The following is a 20,726-nucleotide window of genomic DNA, read 5'->3' as shown; positions in this document are numbered from 1 at the left end:
GCGTACATGGGAACCCAGCTTAAGGGTATATTCAGATGCAGAAATTTCTGACTGTTCTATTCATTTGAAAATTCTACGACTGTCCTATTTATCCACGCACATACTGCAGAAACAACCCTATTTACACATATGGATTCTATTTTTTAGTTGCAGAAACTTTAAGTCTAGGGGAAAAAAAAAAAAAACCTGGTCAATTTACAGACCATAAAATGGCACAAGCGCCGTCAGACACGGTCAGTGTCCTAGACTCCTAGCAAACGTGATCGCAGCATTTTAGCCTAAAAAACCCGCTGCACAGCTCATGCACACGGCCTTATTACATCTCCATACAACCTTCGAGTTGAATGGCGCTGTAATAGGACACCCATATAAGTGTATGGGTCCTCGCTGTACCTCCCAATCTTAGTTTTATGGTTCGATTCCGTGCAAATCCAACAGATCAAAAGAAAAAAAAAAACTACTGTCCGCTAGTCCAAAAATGACCTTGTGCGTAAGTATGACTCATGGCTGTATAACGCCTCATGCACACGTGTCTATGTTCACACATTGTGTATTTGTTTCGTAATCCACAAAGTATAGTAAACATCTGAAGAAACATCCATTGTAGACACTTTACACCATGACCGCTTAATCCACGGTCTCCAGATTAGATCGCCTGTGTTGAAATGTATCTGGAACCTTTTTATGAGAATTCTCACAGCTCCCCAGCAATATGGAGAATTTGTTTCCGTAACATCACACCGATAAGACACCTTTTTAGAATAGGTGTGCAAAATGGCAACTACATCGGTCAAGTCCTCCCTGGAGAAGATCTTCCACCCAACTAGACTCCAATATTGTAGTCAGTTCCAAGCACAGATTTCTGGGACACTAAAGAGGGTCCTGGGCAGCTCGATGATAAGCCAAGGATAATCTAGAATATTTCTGGTCTTTAAATTCAGTAACTTGTAGAACACACTGGAAATATTTTGATCCAACGATACCGATGTCTGGTAACTTCGCAATCCAATCCTATTTAAACCAGCCAACTGCAGGAGGTACAAAAGTAGAGCGTCCCCATGATCTTCCCCTCAAAACACCTATTGGCCAAGTATATCTAGATGCGCCATCTAACTGGACTGTCGTTTTTGCCACACGGCCAAGAGCGCGGCAAAAACCAGGTGTTTTACCGCAAATTGCCACGGTTCTGCAGCTAGCACAGGTGAAGCTCATTAAAACTGGCAATTTTGTGTAAAACCGCATGTACAACCAATCTGAATATACCCTTCGATCTCCAGACAACTCACATTGCAAACCAGATTCTCACATTCCATCTGAACAGCAATGTAAAGATAAGCAAACTTGTGCAAAATCTATCAGCCGTAAAGAGGCCTTGAACAAAACACAATTTTTAAATTAACCTTTGATAAAATTTCAAAGAACCATATCCATTCAACCATCATATACTATGGACTGGCAAATGTGTGAATCAGGTGACCTGATTTGCTTAACTTTAGGCCTAATTCAGACGACCCTTTTCAGTCCGTGATATACGATCCGCATGTCAGCAGTATTTCCCAGACTTAACAGTGCAGGGAAGAACGCTACTAGCATCAGAGTTATGTACGATGCCAGGAGTCCCTGCCTCGTGCTGAAACCATTACAGTACAGGCCAGCTTTGTACAGTCATGTAGATAAGACCTTAAAGAGACGGTCACCTGATTATAAATGCCCTATCTCCTACAAAATCTGATCGGCGCTGTAATGTAGATAACAGAAGTGGTTTTTATTTTGAAAAACGATAATTTTTTAGCAAGTTATGAGCAATTTTAGATTTATGCTAATTTGTTTCTTAATGACCAACTGGGCGTTGTACAGAGGAGTGTATGACGCTGACCAATCAGTGACCAATCAGCGTCATACACTTCTCATTGTTACAGTGAGATTGTGCAGTGAAAGAAGCTGGGCTGGAACAATGAGAAGTGTATGACTCTGATTGGTCACTGATTGGTCAGCGTCATACACTGCTCTTCACAACGGCCAGTTGGTAAAAAGTAAAACATTCCCAGTTGTCTATTAAGAAAGTTATTAGCATAAATCTAAAACTGCTCATAACTTGTTCAAAAATTTTTTCCCTAAATAAAAAACTGCTGTTATCTACATTCCAGCGCCGATCACATTATATAGGAGACAGGGCACTTATAATCTGGTGACAGAGCCTCTTTAAGGTATGATTCACACATTTGAGCATGCTCTTCAGTGGGACCGTTTGAATAGTTCAGCTGTATGACTATGCCTATAGTTGCACGTCTGCCATTGAAAGAACTGGTTACCACACGGTATGTTTCTTCTGTATACAGTTGAGAAGTGTAGTGGACTACACTGCTCATTAAAGTTAAAGAGGTTTCTCTCGAGAACAGCAGGGATTGCACATGCGCATTACTGCCTGTATAACAGAACAGCGCATACACAGCACGTAACTTGTGACATGTCACATACCCGGAAGAAAATGGATGATAAACAAAGTGGCCAGAGGGTGACATCATCAGTCATGTGCCCCACAGCAGCATCTGGAAACGGGCCAATTTGTAAACTAAGCATATTACAAACATCTTTACATTCACGATTGAGAGGAGACGCTCTTGCTCTACATATGGCTAATTCTAGTCTATGGACACGTATGATGTATATGCCAAACGGAGGTGAGGACATAGCCTAAGGCTCTGTTCACATTATGTCAAATTTGCACGCAGGGCTATTCTTCTAGTCAAGACTACTCCCACCATGACCAAACCCATAAGCCAAGTCAATGTGCCCCATTGTTTGTCAGTAGTAACTAGGTTGGGAACTGCATTGTGGTTTCCCATTATAAATTTGCAGATGACAAAATCCATTTAGACTTTTTGGCTTTACTGATGGACTTCTGCCAATTCCTGTGTTGCGAAATAAAAATCTCTAGTGTGCCTATCAAAAACATTTAAAGGAGTTACCCTTAGCAACACAGCGTTGGGCTTCCATTCAAGGGTTCTGTCAATTTCAATGGTAATGCTTGTTACAGTTGCTTTCCGTCTAGTAAAGTTGGCTTTCCGTTCATTGGTACCTCCGACGGAAAGGTCGAATGGAAAATCAATGGCCGGAAGCTCAACGTTGATGTGAATAGGCCCTAAGAGATGAAGCATTATTTATAGTTAACCATGTAAGCTCCCCCCCCTTCTTTATAGAGGTAATGGCTAAACATGGACAGCACCATACAGAGAACAGTATTGGAAAAATGGGGGTACACCTATACTAATGACCCAAATGTCAACAGTAATATACTACTAAAACTGTAACCGTGAATGTGAACAGTATAACCGTGGCTCGCAGTCTCCACGCATTCGTACAGACACACCGCAATCAATGAGTAAGCAGAAAAACACTATACAAGGAGAATTTTTAATGTTTTGTGCATAACTCTTTTTTTTTTTTGGGGTTATACTTTTGTTTCCGCTCATTGTTCGTCTGTCCATTTATCCAATGTATTAGCAGTACATACACAGATATTCTAACAATTCAATTATATGTCATGCCTTCTCTGAAAATATCAGAGGATGTGTTGACCCTTCAAGCCCTGTCATGCCAGCTTCTTTCAAGCATAAGGACTCGCTTATTGAATATTATGGTATGGGGGATGAAACAAAGTTTACAGAGTGCAAAAATAAAGAAAGAAAAGAAAATCTTGCAATCTGCAGCTTGTATTGATAGTTGACTGGCTTATAAAGGTCTTGGATAAGTATAGGTTAAAATTTGCCAGACAGGTAGAGGAGGGTTGCACATTCTCGGCTGACATGGAAAACAAGTAACTAGGGGGGGGGGGGGGGGGATAGGTTACTTGACACACCAAGTGGGTTTCATCAAAACCAAAAAACATGCAATTGTTATAAAACCTTTACTGCAATGTAAAATTGAAGTAAATGAGCAATTAGAAAGCGGTCGGTCTCAAATCCCTAAACGGCAAGAAAACCTCCTGTGTGCATACTGTTTTCTAAGTCAGAACAGAAAGTGCCCACTTCACACTCATTGATCAGGGTCTCCTTAAATATCACTAAATAGGATTTCATGGAGAAAAAAAAAAAAAAGAAAAGCTTCAGAATTTACGTTCACCGCATTTACCAGGTTCCCGTGCACTAAATTTCCTTATAATTACTCATTGAAGCAGCAAATATCACCTATTTTTATTTTGGCATTTACATCTCACAAGTTTCCTCAATGTCATGATCGGGTGTTACCGGGGCGGGGGAAAAAAAAAACCCAAAAAAAAATAAACACAAGATCTCCAGGTAGCACAGGCTATATACGATGTTTATGTTAGACGGAAATGGAAAGCAGGGCATTACACTAAATTTCTGGATGTAAGCATACTAGTGAAGAAATGGTATCTAGAGAAGTTAGTAGATGTTTTCAGAAGGGAGTAAATGCCCGCTGAAGCTGTATTTTGGTTGTAAATTTGATTTCTTTTAGCTTTGCCATAATACTTGCTTAATGCTATAGCAGATTGATGCTTTATCGCCTAAGCTTGTCTGATATTTCCCTAACCCACCCCCACCCATGACTACCATACACCAAATATTGTGGATATGAGCCCAAATCATCCCAGTAAATCCAGTGAGCAAAGTTAGTGTAATGCACTGGTGTGAAGTGAGATAAAAAATAGTCTCTTCTTTTCAATCGTCATCAAAGTTCTGCTGTAGGAGAAAGTTGGCCGCCAGATTTTCATTCTTCTCGCATGCAAAATAAGCCTGTACCACAAGTCCTTCAGGGAATCCTAGCGCTTTTAGCTGGAGAGGAAAACAGGACAAAGTCAGTTTCAAGCCTATGATAAAAATCCAGCGAGGCACATAATCACAAGGTCATTGATGGACCCTCCTCTCACATTAAAAGGAACACTCCAGGTAAACCAGATACACCGTGCCATGCCTAGTACAGGTCTCTCAGGCCGAACACAGTACCCGTTTTATCTAGAGTTCCTGTAACCCCTTCACGACCAGCCCACGTAGATTAACGGGCTGCCGTGCTGGGCTTTTCTCCTGCAGCCCATTAATTCACGTGGTGCCAGAACAGCGTGCACAGCGCTCTCCCTGTGCTCTGAATCTCTCAGCACACGCTGCTACTAGCAGCCTAAGTGCTGAGAGAAGACATCAGGACCGAATTGGTGTCGGTCCTGATGACGTGATCACCATGATAAACCTATCATGGTGTTCACAGCAAAGTTTGTTGCAGCAACAAACATTCTGTGCTGTTTGTTACAATGTTTCTCCTCCCTCCCTGTCAGATCGTTCTGAGACAGTGGGGGAGAAGAAACACTGTACTAAAAATTAATAATTAGGGATGTTATATATCTATTACATCATATAGATATATACGTACATATAATATATACGTATACACACATATACTTATATAAATCTCTTCATATATTTTACACGTCAAAAAATTTAATTGTATGTAAATTCTAAATACATTGATTCATTGTTAGGCTGTGTTCACACTGAGTTTTTTTGCAGGAGGAAAATTCTTCTTGCAAAAACTGCTCCAGACGTTTTTTGCACAGTGGTTTGACAAAAACTCGCCAAAACACTCGTCGAGGTGTATTTTTTACCCTTCTGACTGATTGAAATGGGGTTTTGGAGGCGGAAACCGCCTCAAGATAGGCCATGTCGCTTCTTTTTACCGCGATGCGTTTTTTTTGCTCACGGTAAAAAAGCTCGTCCAACTCCCATTGAAATCAATGGGAGACATTTTTGGGCGGTTTTTGACGAGTTTTGCGGAGCGGTTTCCGCGCCGAAAAACTCGTAAAAAAACTCTGTGTGAACAGGGCCTTAGGGTTGTTCATAAATTTATTGATCAATGGATTAGTGGACTTTTTCTTTGTTACTTTTATTAAAACTGTTACAATAAATAAGTAAAAAAAAAAATACGAAAATAATGTCATGCAAGTTATATACCACTGAAGAGGCATTTGCTCTCTTGGATTCTGATAGTGAATGGGGTCACTTTTGGGGGGTTTCTGCTGTTTTGGTCCCTCCAGGGCGTTGCACATGGGACATGGCACCGAAAACCATTATAGCAAAATTTGAGCTCCAAAACCCAAATGGCGCTCCTTCCCTTCTGAGGGCTGTAATGTGTTCAAATGTAAGTTTATGACCACATATGGGGTATTGCCGTAATCAGGATAAATTTCTTTACAAATGTTGGGGTGCTTTTTCTCCTTTATTCCTTGCAAAAATTAAAAATGTCTATGTTTCTTCAGAAGAAATGTAGATTTTCATTTTCACAGACTAACGCCAATAAATTCAGCCAAAAACCTGTGGGGTTAAAATGCTCACTATACAACTAGATAAATTCCTTGAGGGGTGTAGTTTCCAAAATGGGGTCACTTTTTGGGGGTTTCCACTGTTTAGGTACCACAAGACCTCTTCAAACCAGACTTAGAGCCTAAAATATATTGTAACAAAAAGGGGGCTTCAAAATCCACTGGGTGCTCCTTTGTTTCTGAGGCCGGTGTTTCAGTCCATTAGGACACTAGGGCCACATGTGGGATATTTCTAAAAACTGCAGAATCTGGGCAATAGGTATTGCGTTGCGTTTCTCTGGTAAAACCTTCTGTGTTACAGAAATGTTTCTATTACAAATGAATTTCTGCAAAAAAAATTACATTTGTAAATCACACCTCTACATTGCTTTAATTCCTGTGAAATGCCTAAAGGGTTAAGAAACTTTCTGAATGCTATTTTGAGTACTTTGAGGGGTGAAGTTTTTAAAATGGGGTGAATTATGGGGAGTTTCTAGTATATAAGGCCCTCAAAGCCACTTCAGAACTGAACTGGTCCATGAAAAAATAGGTTTTGGAAATTTCTTGAAAATGTGAGAAATTGCTGCTAAAGATCTAAGCCTTGTAACGTCCTAGAAAAATAAAAGTACGTGAAAAAAAATGATGCAAACATAAAGTAGACGTATGGGGGATGTTAAGTAGTAACTATTGTGTGTGGTATTAATATCTGTTTTACAAGCAGATGCATTCAAATTTAGAAAAATGCAATTTTTTGCAAATTTTCTCAAAATTTAGGTGTTTTTTATAAATAAATACTGAATTTATCGACCAAATTTTTTCACAGACGTAAAGTACAATATGTCACGAGAAAACAATCTCAGAATCGCTTGGATAGGTAAAAGCATTCCCAAGCTATTACCACATAAAGTGACACGTCAGATTTGAAAAAAATCGCCTGCGTCCACAAGGCCAAAACAGGCTGTGTCCTGAAGGGGTTAACACCCAGCTCCTGTTTCTATTCTCAATCCCTTTAGGACAAATTGCGGAATTACAGCAAATTGCGGACTCCACACTGAAAATTTAGAGCAATTTACAGTATAATACATATGGCGGGGCTTTAGAACCCACATCTACATGTAGCAGAAAAACCAGTGCAGAACTGAGGGCCTGCTCCGGATGTTCTAATCCGCGGCATGTCAAATCTATCGTGGATTTTCACCATTTGCAATGTAGAAATTGAAAGCTGCACCAAAATCTGCATGCAAGGCCTCATGCACACGACCGTATTTTTTCCCACCCGTAAATACTGGCGTAAATACGGGTCCGGTGTCACACGTATTCCACCCGTTTTGCACCAGTATTTACGAACCCGTGCCCGTAAATATGGGTCCGGTGTCACCCGTATTCCACCCGTATTTACGGGCACGTTTTTGGCGGCAAAATAGCACTGCACTAATCGGCAGCCCCTTCTCTCTATCAGTGCAGGATAGAGAGAAGGGACAGCCCTTTCTGTAATAAAAGTTAAAGAAATTCATACTTACCCGGCCGTTGTCTTGGTGACGCGTCCCTCTCTTCACATCCAGCCCGACATCCCTGGATGACGCGGCAGTCCATGTGACCGCTGCAGCCTGTGATTGGCTGCAGCGGTCACATGCCCTGAAACGTCATCCAGGACGTCGGGCCGGATGTCGAGAGGGACGCGTTACCAAGGCAACGGGCGGGAGACCGGACTGGAGGAAGCAGGAAGTTCTCGGTAAGTATGAACGTCTTATTTTTTACAGGTTTATTCTGATCGGTAGTCACTGTCCAGGGTGCTGAAAGAGTTACTGCCGATCAGTTAACTCTTTCAGCTCCCTGGACAGTGACTATTTACTGACGTCGCTTAGCAACGCTGCCGTAATGACGGGTGCATAGACTTCTATGGACTGTCCGTGCCGTTATTACGGCCTGAAATAGGAGATGTTCTATCTTTTTCAACGGCACGGGCACCTTCCCGTGAGAAAACGGGAAGGCACCCGTCGCCAATAGAAGTCTATGAGCCCGTTATTACGGGTCGTAATTACGACCCGTAATAACGGGAGTTTTTACGGTCGTGTGCATGAGGCCTAACACCTGCTGCTTTCCCTGTTCATCTGTTGCGAAACCCACAGCAGAAATATTCTGAACCTTAAACCAGTTGAAGACATGACATTTTTTGGAGGTTTTCTGGCAGATCCTGGTAACTATGGCAGACTTTGCAGATACAAATGGCATACCAATTTAGTTAAGAAAAACAAGTATGTCTGTCTATGGACGAATTACTGCTGCGTTAAATGTGTTGTCGAGGGGGTCCAGATCTTAAAGTTTATGAAAACTGGCTGTCCGAAACCAACAACTCTTTCAAACCATCTTGACTAAACAAACATTTTTGCATGCTCATTTTATTTGTACATTTAGGCTAAGTTCACACTACCGTGCGCATACATTTACCTCTCTTCTGTCAGAGGAAGAGGGGATCGAAAAAACGGTTCTGTTAGAATTACCATTGATTTCCATGGTACTTTATGTTTCAGTTGCTTTCCGTTTGCACTTTTGTTTTCGTTCAAAAAAAACAAAAACGGAGACAAATGAAATGCAACTAAAACAAAATAATGATCATTGAAATCAACCGTTGCTTTCCGTTTAATGTTTCGCTCCTCTCTTCTTCTGACGGAAGAGAAGCGTAAACTTGCGGTAGTATGAACTTACCCTAAGGTATTCTTCCTGGTCAGACTTGAGATTGTATAGTGCCAATAAAAAAAAATGACGTAAAAGGAACATTAATTGTTCTGGGGGTATGGCTGGAATACACGTGTGTAGATGAACATCCTCAGAGCCCTGTACTCGTACCTACAAATTCTAACAACATGACGTAAAGTTTCCTCTGCAAACTGCACACGCTAAAGCCCAGACTACCAAGGACCACATGAGATCTTCCTCCAACAAGCTCCTTTATGGCACCCTCACAGCGATAAGCATCCCCTCAGAGCACAAAAGACCCTCTGGTATTGTCATGTGTGTGCAGATTCAGTCTCCTTGCTACAAAAAGACTCCGAAAAACTCTGTCATCTCAAGCTACACCTGGGATCACGAAAGGAGAGCAGACATAAGCCCTATTCCCACAAGCACCACCAGTACTGCTGGGGTTTCTGAAAGTCGGTGCACTGAGCCAGTGTGACCCTAGGACCTGAAAGTATACCAGTCAGCAGCCATCTCCAGCACAGCAGAGGTAAATGTAACTTCTCATGTTTTCTCTCTAAACTAGTAGAACACTGACTGTTTCTTGATGTACTGCAACTGTCCATTGGACTCTCCGTTCCTCCCTGAGGCAGACAGGAACAGTCGAGCACAGCACTCCGTGGGTTCAGCGGGCTGTACGTTAGAGCCAACACTTCACCGCAACAGCCGTTTGACCACTTAGATGCCACTGTAAGAAAACCCCCAGGTCTGCCATCTTTGTGCTCCTATTAAGCTCAGCTGGTAAAAATTACAATACACTGCAATACATTGTACAGTTATGGCCGTGAATTGTACCAGTCCCCTAGGTGCGGGTAAATGGAAAAAAGTGAAAAGTTTTTCGTAATGTACAAAAAAATCCAAATATACAAACCATTTGGTGTCTGCAAAACTACAAACTATTTCTAAAGACTTAAATCAATAAAAGAAACCCTAAATTGATAATTTTATCGTTTTTTGGTCACCTTAGCTCCCAAAGAAAATAGAATAAAGTGATAAAAAAAAAGTTGTATGTACCAAAAATGGTACCAATAAATACTACAGCTCGCCCTGCAAAAAAAAGCAAGCCCTCGACGGAAAAATCACGTCTCAGATAATGGCGGCACACAAAAACATTGTTTTGGTTGTCTTTGTAAAACCAGTATATCATAAAAGAAAATATATCAATTTGGCATATTCTATTGACCTGAGGAGTAAAGTTAACATGTCGTTTTTACGGCAAAACACAAACCTTCATACGGCAAGGTCGATGTTAAAATAAAACAAAAAGTTATGGCTTTTATGAAGCGTGGGAGGAAAAAACTAAAATGAAAAACCGAATATAAAAAAAAAGAGAAAAGAATGAGAAGTTGAGCAGTGGAAAAGGGTTAAAGAAAAAAAAAAATGACATTCAGACATGGTTTGAGAAACTAGAATTTTTAGAGATTAGTACTTTTAATAAGTATAATAAATAAAACGGCTACAAGATGTCTATGCCGTAGGATACAGCCTCATTCCAGTGCTATACAAGAACTACAGAACGCATAAAGGGATTACATTCTTAGGCCCCATGCACACGACAGTATTTTTCATCCGTAATTACAGACCCATTCATTTCTATTGGCCACAAACACCTTTCAGTATTTTTACTGATGGGTGTCCGTGCTGAAAAAAAATTATAGAACCGGTCCTATTCTTGTCCGTAATTATGGCACGGACTCTCCCATAGAAGCCTATGGGAGCTTCCGTAAATATGGCCGTCTACAGATGTGCATCCGTATGCCGTCCGTATTTACGGTAGCATTGCTAGGCAACATGGTGACATCTGCAGCATCCCTCTTTTTTTTACGTATCCGTATATACGGATCAAATACGGATGCACTACGAACCGTATTTGCGGATACCGTTCCGTATATGCAGATAAGTTACGGATCCGTATTTAAGGACAGTATTTACAGATAGATGAAAATACGGTCGTGTGCATGCGGCCTTACAACTGTTTTAAGGATGCAGATATGAATCCTAGCAGCATTACGGTTAAATTGTTATTATTGGGAGCCATAAATCATTGTACTTACCCTCTCTATAGCTTCTTTTTCCTGAGGTGTGACTTGAATGTAATTCATATGACCACTTCCAGCCTCAGCTGTTACTCCGCCTCCGCTGCTGCCGCCGCCGCCTCCTCCTCCTCCTCCCCCTCCCCCTCCTCCTCTTCCACCGCCTTGCCCACCTGATTCTGGAACTGGATCATTTAACATCTGAATGAATTGTTCCTGATGTTGACTAATTTGCTATTATAGAAAAAGATAAATAAAAATTAAATGTTTATCAATCTTTGAAAACTTAAAAAAAAACTGTACATTTTCCTACCTCATTCCAAAAATGTATGAATTTGTAATGCTCCTAATAAAAAGTGTGTTGCTTCCCAACTGCCATCTATGTTCACTGCCAATATGGAAATTACCTGCAGTAATGAGGGATTTTCCCGTCCGATCTGCTGGAGAAGTGCCGGTAATAAAGAGGGATTCTGTTGAATAATTTGCCTCATCTGCTGAAACTGAGGCTGATTCTGCAAGAAATCAAGGGGATTTCCTAGAAATAAAATAAATAAATATTGTACATACATTGCAAAAAAATGATGGAAAAAATAATTCTTCAGTGTATATTAAAATTAGGCAAAAGACTTAGAATTAGTAGTGCTTGCTTTAGTAAATAACATGCACAACTTTATATCCTGAAGAAATCAATGTTGAAAGTAGCGTTTATATGGTGCACATTTCTAACACAACTTACTCTTTCCTGTGAAATGATGCTGTGTATAGCCAAGTCTTACCTCCGGTGGAAGGTGTAGAAGGTGTAGTAGAAGTAGCACCTGCACCTGCTCCAGCTACCACTGGGAGAGGTGGAGTAGGAACACTACTGACTGCCTGCGGTGGATCAGCAACTGCTTGACCTTCTCGGTCACTTGGGATTCCCTAAAATAAGGGGCAAAGGAAAGAATTCAACAATGGATAAGAACTTAACTTTGACAACCTTTCACAATTTCAGTTCCTAGTTACTTATAGGGTTCAATGGCCATTAAGGAAGTCGTTAAAGAGGTATTCCCGTTTCAGCAAATAAATGTTGGACACACAGGTGCACGGCTCGTTACAGCACCGTTATCAGAGCGGTCTTGTAATGAGCCATGCACCCAATTCACTGGAAGTAAACAATCAAGGTTCTTCTTGAATGACTACAAGCAGGGATTTTGAAAACCGCAAGGAGCGGCTACAGAAAAGAGTTTACTCGAAAATATAAATTTTCATTATACAAAAAAACGCATTAGATTAAACCGGAATACCACTTTAAGCCTTTTGACAGTCAAAATACTATTTTACTAAGTACTGTAGCAGAGAGAGCGAGAAAGAGAGCGAGAAAGAGAGCGAGAAAGAGAGCGAGAAAGAGAGCGAGAAAGAGAGCGAGAAAGAGAGCGAGAAAGAGAGCGAGAAAGAGAGCGAGAAAGAGAGCGAGAAAGAGAGCGAGAAAGAGAGCGAGAAAGAGAGCGAGAAAGAGAGCGAGAAAGAGAGCGAGAAAGAGAGCGAGAAAGAGAGCGAGAAAGAGAGCGAGAAAGAGAGCGAGAAAGAGAGCGAGAAAGAGAGCGAGAAAGAGAGCGAGAAAGAGAGCGAGAAAGAGAGCGAGAAAGAGAGCGAGAAAGAGAGCGAGAAAGAGAGCGAGAAAGAGAGCGAGAAAGAGAGCGAGAAAGAGAGCGAGAAAGAGCGATTCACATATATAGCTCAAATATTCTAAAAATACTATATGTGACAATGTAGAGTGCATGCTTACCATGAGGAGGTACTCCACAGCCCTATCAGGGTTGTTGAAGCTAGCTCTAAGGGCTGCAATAACTTGCTCTCGTTCATAGCCCATTGACATGATCTCTGTTACCATATTCTCATATGACTGACCTGTTACTGAAACAATGAAAATCACATGACACTGTGGATTTGCAGGAACTCTCTTACACAATTTTTGGTAAATCCTAAATATCACTAACGTTCTTTTGATAAAACCTTTTTTGGCATAGATTAATAGCTTCAGTATTAAAGTTGCACTGATTAAAAGTTGAAGTTAGTTTGAGATATTTATGTTTGGCTTTAGTAAACTCTACTTTTGTACCGATTCCAGGAAACGCTTTACAGTGATACAGCTTGATGTGAACAGTATAAGTAAGCCATATGAAAGGCTTGGACTCAACCCAGCATTGTTCCTTTATAAAAGCATACATTTAACAAAGGCCTGATATGTTTGGCACACAATATCCCCCGTAAAATGGAGCGATGGGGGTTAAAGCATATCCCAGTGGAATAAACCATATTCATCAACATGTGACCACTATTTTATGTTTTAACCCTATTTTATATTACAATTTATGGAATTCCACATTTACAGCTAAATGGATTCTGGCCAGACTAATAGATGGCCTTGCAGTATACAACTAAAACAAGCAATTCCCCCAACAGAGCGGTGATCAGCTCCAAGAGACTACTGTTTATGTAGGGAGGATGGGGGAACTGGACGACAAAAATATCCTGTGTGGGAACATACTCTAAGGCCGGGTTCCCACACACCCCAAGGTCGAATACATTGCGTAAAAACTGCGCAGCATATCAGACCTGGAACCCGCAGCACCTTCCGTTCCGAAAAACCGTACCACATTGTGGTGTGGTTTTTCGAACTGAATTTCCGCTGAGGAAAGCAGCGCTGAAAAAAAAAGCAACGTTAAGGCTGGGTTCACACGACCTATTTTCAGGCGTAAACGAGGCGTATTATGCCTCGATTTACGCCTGAAAATAGGGCTACAATACGTCGGCAAACATCTGCCCATTCATTTGAATGGGTTTGCCGACGTACTGTGCAGACGACCTGCCATTTACGCATCGTCATTTGACAGCTGTCCCACTGACCCCAAGGGTGGACTCACTTGGTGCGGCTGACTTGCATTGTTTCCATTGTTTTTGGGAGAATTATTTTAAACCGCCATTAATTACAGGACCCTTTACTGTACATATGAAAAAGAGTTTAACCCCTTCCCGACATTTGACCTATGGGTACACCATGGAAAGTTAGTGCTTCCCGCATTTTGCCGTATCCATACGCCAAATGCTGGGCACCATCTCAGAAGCTGAGTTGGTGCCATCATCGTCAGATGTCAGTGGTGTATTATAGCTGACATCCGACTAATGGCGGGGACCGAAATTAGCTTCGATCCATGCCATTAACCCCTTAAATGTAGCAGTCAAACGCGATCACTGCATTTAAGGTGTTTGCAGCTCATCGGAAACTCGGCAATTAAATTGCCGGGGTTCCGGTGGCTGAAATGGCAACCGGAGGCCTAATACTGGCCTCCCGATTTGCCTAGCACGGAATCCGGTCAGGATCCACCCGGCGGCGGAGCCTGGACGGCTTGCGTAGACGCCGGCAAGATGGCGCCGGCTCAGGAGCTGAGCCGGCGTCGTCAGCGGTGGTTGTCAGCTTATGTCTACACGATTTGTCAATCTGCTGAACATCTACAGGAGAACTCAATCTCAAATAATCTTCTGACACGTTGTGTACAAATGTAACACGATAAACATAATGGGTGTCAAACTTCTGGGGGGACTCAGCGATTTCCAAAAAGCAAAGGGGTTCCGGTTATCTGCAGAATCGCCCCAGCAGGTCACTTAAAGGGGTTGTCCACTACCGGACAACCGATCACCTATCCACAGAATAGGTCAGTCATCGGTATACGTTTGGTGCGGTACAACACCCGGACCCCGCGTCGATCAGCTGCTTCGCCTGAATGCGGGCACCGGATGTATGCAATGTACAGAGCCAGAAGCAGTTGTACACATTGCATAGAAGCCGTGTTGCAGAACTGCTCCTATTCAGTATTCCGTTACCGGAGCCAACTGCTTCCGGCTTGGACGTTCCGGTGTCGTACCTCACTGATCGCATACGGATTACCTATCCGGTGGATAGGACATCGGTTGTCCCATAGTGGACAACCCCTTTAAGATTAGATAGAAATCTCCAAGCATCGGCAATTTATGGTTTTATTAGTGGATATTTGCATTTCACTATAAATTTGTGAAATCCAATATTTTAACCCCTCAAGGACCCAGCCATTTTTTGTTTTTACAGTTTCGTTTTTCACTCCCCGCCTTCCAAGAGCAAGAACGTTTTTATTTTTACGATAAACTGGGAAATGGAGAAAAAAAAAAATCTTTGTGGGGAGCATTTGGAAAAAACCTAACTAAATTCTTCCTTGTTTTTTTTGGGTTTTGTTTTGATGGCTTTCGCCGTGCAGTAAAAACGACAAAGTAACTTTACTCTGCGGCTTAATACGATTACGGTGATAGCAAATTTTCTACAGGATTTTATTTTATTTATTTTACTACTTTTACAAAGAAACAACTTTGTTCAAAAAAAATTTGTTCTGTTTCACCACATTCTGAGAGCCATAACTATTTTTTCCGTCGATTGAGCGGTGCGAGGGCTTATTTTTTGCGGGACGAGCTGTTTTTACTGGTACATACATTTTTTTTATTACATATTTTATCAGAGCTAAGATGCCCAAAAAACAAACTTTCTGAGGTTTTAAAATTTTTATTTCTTACACCGTGCACCGTTACAGTTAAATAAATGGTATATTGTAATAGTTCGGACTTTTACGGATGCGGCGATACCAAGTTCAACTTTTTTTTTTTTACATTGTGCTTGGGGAAAAATGGCAAAAGTGTTTTTTTTAGCTTTTAGCATTTATTTTTTACACTCCTGTACACTTTATTAGTCGTCCCCCCCCCCCTCGTCATATCGCTGGTACAATACACTGCAATACTAATGTATTGCAGTATATCTTCATTTTTGCAGGCTTCTGCTAAGCCCTGCCACAGGCAAGCCTTTTAACAGAGGCAAACCTGGGGGCCTTCCTTAGGCCCCCGGGCTGCCATGACAACCATTGGCACCCCCAACCCTCCTAACTGCTTAAAGAGGCTCTGTCACCACATTATAAGTGTCCTATTGCCTATATAAGGAGATCGGCACTGTAATGTAGGTGACAGTAATGCTTTTTATTTAGAAAAACAATCAATTTTTACCAATTTGAGCGATTATTCGCTTTATGCTAATGAGTTTCTTAATGCCCAACTGGGCGTGTTTTTACATTAGACCAAGTGGGCGTTGTACAGAGGAGTGTGTGACGCTGACCAATCAGTGACCAATCAGCGTCATGCACTTCTCTCCATTAATTTACACAGCAGATAGCGATATAGCTATATCGTTATGTTCACTCCTCTGTACAACGCCCACTTGGTCTAAAGTAAAAACACGCCCACTTGGGAATGTAGAAACTCATTAGCATAAATCCAAAAATCGCTCATAAAGTGGTTTAAAATCTAGTTTTTCTAAATAAAAAGCACTGCTGTCACCTACATTATAGCGCCGATCTCCTTATATAGGCAATAGGACACTTATGTGGTGACAGGGCCTCTTTAACCCCTTAAGGACGCAGCCTAGTTTGGGCCTTAAGGCTCAGAGCCCATTTTTCAAATCTGACATATTTCACTTTATGTGGTAATAACGTCGGAATGCTTAAACCTACCCAAGCGATTCTGAGATTGTTTTCTCGTGACACATTGGGCTTCATGTTCGTGGTAAAATTTGGTCGATATATTCAGTGTTTATTGGTGAAAAATTGCAAAATTTAGAGAAAATTTTGAAAAAAATTGCATTTTTCAGAATTTAAATGCATCTGCTTGTAAAACAGACGGTTATACCACCCAAAATAGTTACTAGTTCACATTTCCCATATGTCTACTTTAGATTGGCATCGTTTTTAGAACATTCTTTTATTTTTCTTGGACGTTACAAGGCTTAGAACATAAACAGCAATTTCTCATATTTTTAAGAAAATTTCAAAAGCCTTTTTTTTAAGGTACCTCTTGAGTTCTGAAGTCGCTTTGTGGGGCCTATGTATTAGAAACCCTGATAAAACACCCCATTTTAAAAACTAGACCCCTCAAAGTATTCAAAACAGCAGTTATAAAGTTTTTTAACCCTTCAGGCATTTCACAGGAATTAAAGCAAAGTGGAGGTGAAATTTGCAAATTTCATTTTTCTTGCTGAATTTCAATTTTATTCTTTTTTTTTTCTGTAACACAGAAGGTTTTACCAGAGAAACACTACTAAATATGTATTGTCCAGATTCTGCAGTTTTTAGAAATGTCACACATGTGGCCCTACTGCGCTCGTGGACTAAAAGACAAGCCCTAGAAGCAAAGAAGCACCTAGTGCATTTTGAGTCCTCTTTTTTATTAGAATATATTTTAGGCAGCATGCCAGGTTTGAAGAGGTGTTGAGGTGTCAAAACAGTAGGAATCCCCCAATAGTGACCCCATTTTGGAAACTACACCCCTCAAGGAATTCATTTAGGGTTGTTGTTACCATTTTGACCGCACATTTTTTTCACAGCACGTATTTGAATTGGGCTCTGAAATGAAAAAAATGTCATTTTTTCCAATAAAATGTCATTTGTGATCAAAATTTCTTATTTTCACAGGGAACAAAATAACCCATTTTGTTGCCCAATTTGTCCTTAGTGTGGCAGTACCCCATTTGTGGTGATAAACTGCCGTTTGGGCCCATGGGAGGCCTCAGAAGGAAAGGAGCGCTATATGTTTGTTGGAGTCCAGATTTTGTTGGATTGGTTTTCGGGTGCCATGTCGCATTTGCAGAGCCTCAGAGGTATCAAAGCAATGGAAACCCACCAGAAGTGACCCCATTTTGGAAACTACACCCCTCAAGGAATTCATTTATGGGTAATGTGACCATTTAGACTCCATAGTTTCTTCACAGAACTTATTTGAATTGGGCTGGGAATTAAAAAAATATATATTTTTTCCAATAATATGTCATTTTAGCTCAAAAATTCTTATTTTCACAAGAAATAAAATACTCCATTTTGTTGCCCAATTTGTCCTGAGTGCGGCAATACCCCATTTGTGGTGATAAACTGCCGTTTGGGCCCATGGGAGGGCTCAGAAGGAAAGGAGCGCTGTGTGTTCTTTGGAGTACAGATTTTGCTGGTTTGGTTTTCGGGTTCCATGTCGCATTTGCAGAGCCCCAGAGGTATCAAAGCAATAGAAACCAACCACAAATGACCCCATTTTGGAAACTACACCCCTCAAGGAATTCATTTATGGGTGTTGTGACCATTTAGACACCATAGTTCTTTCACAGAACTTATTTGAATTGGGCTGGGAATGAAAACAAAATAATTTTTTTCAAATAATATGTAGTTTTGGCTGAAAATTTCTTATTTTCACAAGAAACAAAATACCCCATTCTGTTGCGCAATTTGTTCTGAGTGCCGCAATACCCCATTTGTTGTGATAAACTGCCGTTTGGGCCCATGGGAGGGCTCAGAAGGAAAGGACCACCATTTGGCCTACTGGGGATTTTCTAGTGCGAAGTCATGTATGCAGAAGACCCTGAGGTACCAGTACAGTTGAAACCCGCAAGAAGTGACCCCGTTTTAAAAACTACACCCTTAAGGCATTCATCTAGAGGTGTAGTGAGCATTTTGACCGGAGACATACAACCCATAAACTGTAATGTGGGTTCTCCCGGGTATGGCTATACCCTCAATGTGGCTGTTATCAGCTGTTTGGGCACACAGCAGGGCTCAGAAGGGAAACATAATGGGGGATAAGCTGTGCGGAGTACATCAGGGTAAGTAGAATTGGGGTAAATTATAAATCAAGGGATGTATGATAAATTTTAAAACACTTTCATACAGAGCTCTGGTTATTCGGGACACGTGTCACATTGATATATTGTGTCATCCCTTATCGCCCTCTTATAGTAGACTTTGCACCTCTTTTGACTTTTTCCCTTCTTGCCAGTTTGGGGAACTTCTCCTGGAAAGTGTTGCCGCCCTGGTACGATGCGTGTGGGCTCGCTTCCAGAAGTACTGGGTGCCCCCCCTTCTTGGTCCCTAAAGATTAGGTTCTTGATAATCACCTCTTGAAATTCCAGGAAAGTTCCCGTCTGGCCTGTACATCGATGTAGCACGTACGCATTGTACAAAGCCATCTGTATGATGTGCCCGGCTAGCTTCTTATACCACACTGCATGGCGCTGTAGGGCTTCAGGGCTTGATCTTACAAGTCCATCCCTCCCATGTACCTATTGTAGTCCAGGATGCAGTCTGCTTTGGGGGTGGCCTTTCCTTCATATATCCTAAACCTGTAGGTATACCCAGATGCACTCTCGCAGCTTATACATCTTCACGCCATACCTTGCCCTCTTACCCGGCAGGTACTCGCGGAATTGAACCCTCCCTTTAAAATGTACCAGGGACTCATCAATAGAAATACACGTCTCGGGGGTGAATGCTTGGGAAAACCGGGCACTGGAACGGTCTAATAGGGGTCTCCGTTTATCCAAACGGTCAAAACTGGGGTCATCTCGGGGTGGGCACGGCTCATTATCAGTATAATGTAAGAAATGAAGTATTGCCTCATTTATTTATTTTTTTAGGTTCCAGTTCAGGTCTGAAGTTGCTTTGAGGGGCCCATATATTAGAAACCCCTATCAAATACCCCATTTTAGAAACTAGACCCCTCAAAGTATTCACAACAGCATTTAGAAAGTTTATGAACCCTTTAGGTGTTTCACAAAAATTTAGAGCAAAGTAGAGGTGAAATTTACATTTTTTTTTTGTCAGAAAATCCTCTTTATACCATTTTTTTTATAACACAAAAGGATTTATCAGAGAAACGCAACTTAATACGTATTGCCCAGATTCTGCAATTTTGAGAAATATCCCACATGTGGCCCTCGTGCGGTAATGGACTGAAGCACCGGCCTCCGAAGCAAAGGAGGACCTAGCGGATTTTGAAGCCTCTTTTTTATTAGGCACCATGTCCGGTTTGAAGAGGTCTTGTGGTGCCAAAACATTGGGAACCCCCCAAAAGTGACCCCAATTTGGAAACTAGACCCCTTGAGGAATCCATTGTAGTTTTCTTGGGGTGCATGCGGCTTTTTGATCAGTTTTTATTCTATTTTTAGGTGGCGTGGTGACTAAAAAACAGCAATTGTACGATTGTTTTTTTTTCTTTTTTTTTTTTACAGCGTTCACCGTGCGCTATAAATGACATATTCACTTTATTCTGCGGGGCGATACGATTACGTCGATACCAGATGTTTATAGTTTTTTTTATGTCTTATGGCGTTTGCACAATAAAATACGTTTTGTAAACAATCATTCACTTTTTGTGTTACCTTATTCTAAGCGCCAGAACGCTTTTATTTTTCCATCAATAAAGCCGTGCGAGGACTTATTTTTTGCGTAACGAACTGTAGTTTCGATCAGTACCATTTTTAGGTACATGCGACTTTTTGATCTCTTTTTATTCCATTTTTTGGGAGGTGAAGTGACCAAAGAATTGTGATTGTGGTTCGGTTTATTATTATTTTATTTTACGGCATTCACCGTGCGGGATAAATAACAAAATAATTTTGTAGTTCAGGCCGTTACGGACGCGGCGATACCAATTATGTATAGTTTATTTGTTTGTTTATATATTTTTATTAATAATAAAGGACTGATAAGGGAAAAGGGGGGATTTTTACTTTTAATACTTTTAAATCTTTTATTTTCTTATTTTTACACATCTTTTTTTAA

General features: G+C 41.1%; 1 protein-coding gene across 2 annotated transcripts in view; it reads right to left on the bottom strand.

Moving 5' to 3' along the window:
- Positions 1–4,182: 4,182 nt before the first annotated feature.
- Positions 4,183–20,726, bottom strand: part of RAD23B (RAD23 nucleotide excision repair protein B) — a 44,368-nt gene continuing 27,824 nt past the window's right edge. The window contains exons 6-10 of one of the 2 annotated variants that reach the window (XM_075826178.1): positions 12,845–12,972; positions 11,856–11,997; positions 11,487–11,614; positions 11,101–11,313; positions 4,183–4,796 (exon numbers count right to left, since the gene is read on the bottom strand). In XM_075826178.1, the coding sequence (XP_075682293.1) occupies positions 4,683–4,796; positions 11,101–11,313; positions 11,487–11,614; positions 11,856–11,997; positions 12,845–12,972 (725 nt within the window). In that variant the 3' untranslated portion in view covers positions 4,183–4,682. The remainder of the gene's footprint in view (positions 4,797–11,100; positions 11,314–11,486; positions 11,615–11,855; positions 11,998–12,844; positions 12,973–20,726) is intronic. The other variant, XM_075826188.1, reaches the window with a different exon arrangement.

This window comes from Rhinoderma darwinii, chromosome 1 (assembly GCF_050947455.1).
Source record: "Rhinoderma darwinii isolate aRhiDar2 chromosome 1, aRhiDar2.hap1, whole genome shotgun sequence".
Lineage (NCBI taxonomy): Eukaryota > Metazoa > Chordata > Amphibia > Anura > Rhinodermatidae > Rhinoderma > Rhinoderma darwinii.
This window is presented reverse-complemented; position numbering and strand designations above follow the sequence as displayed.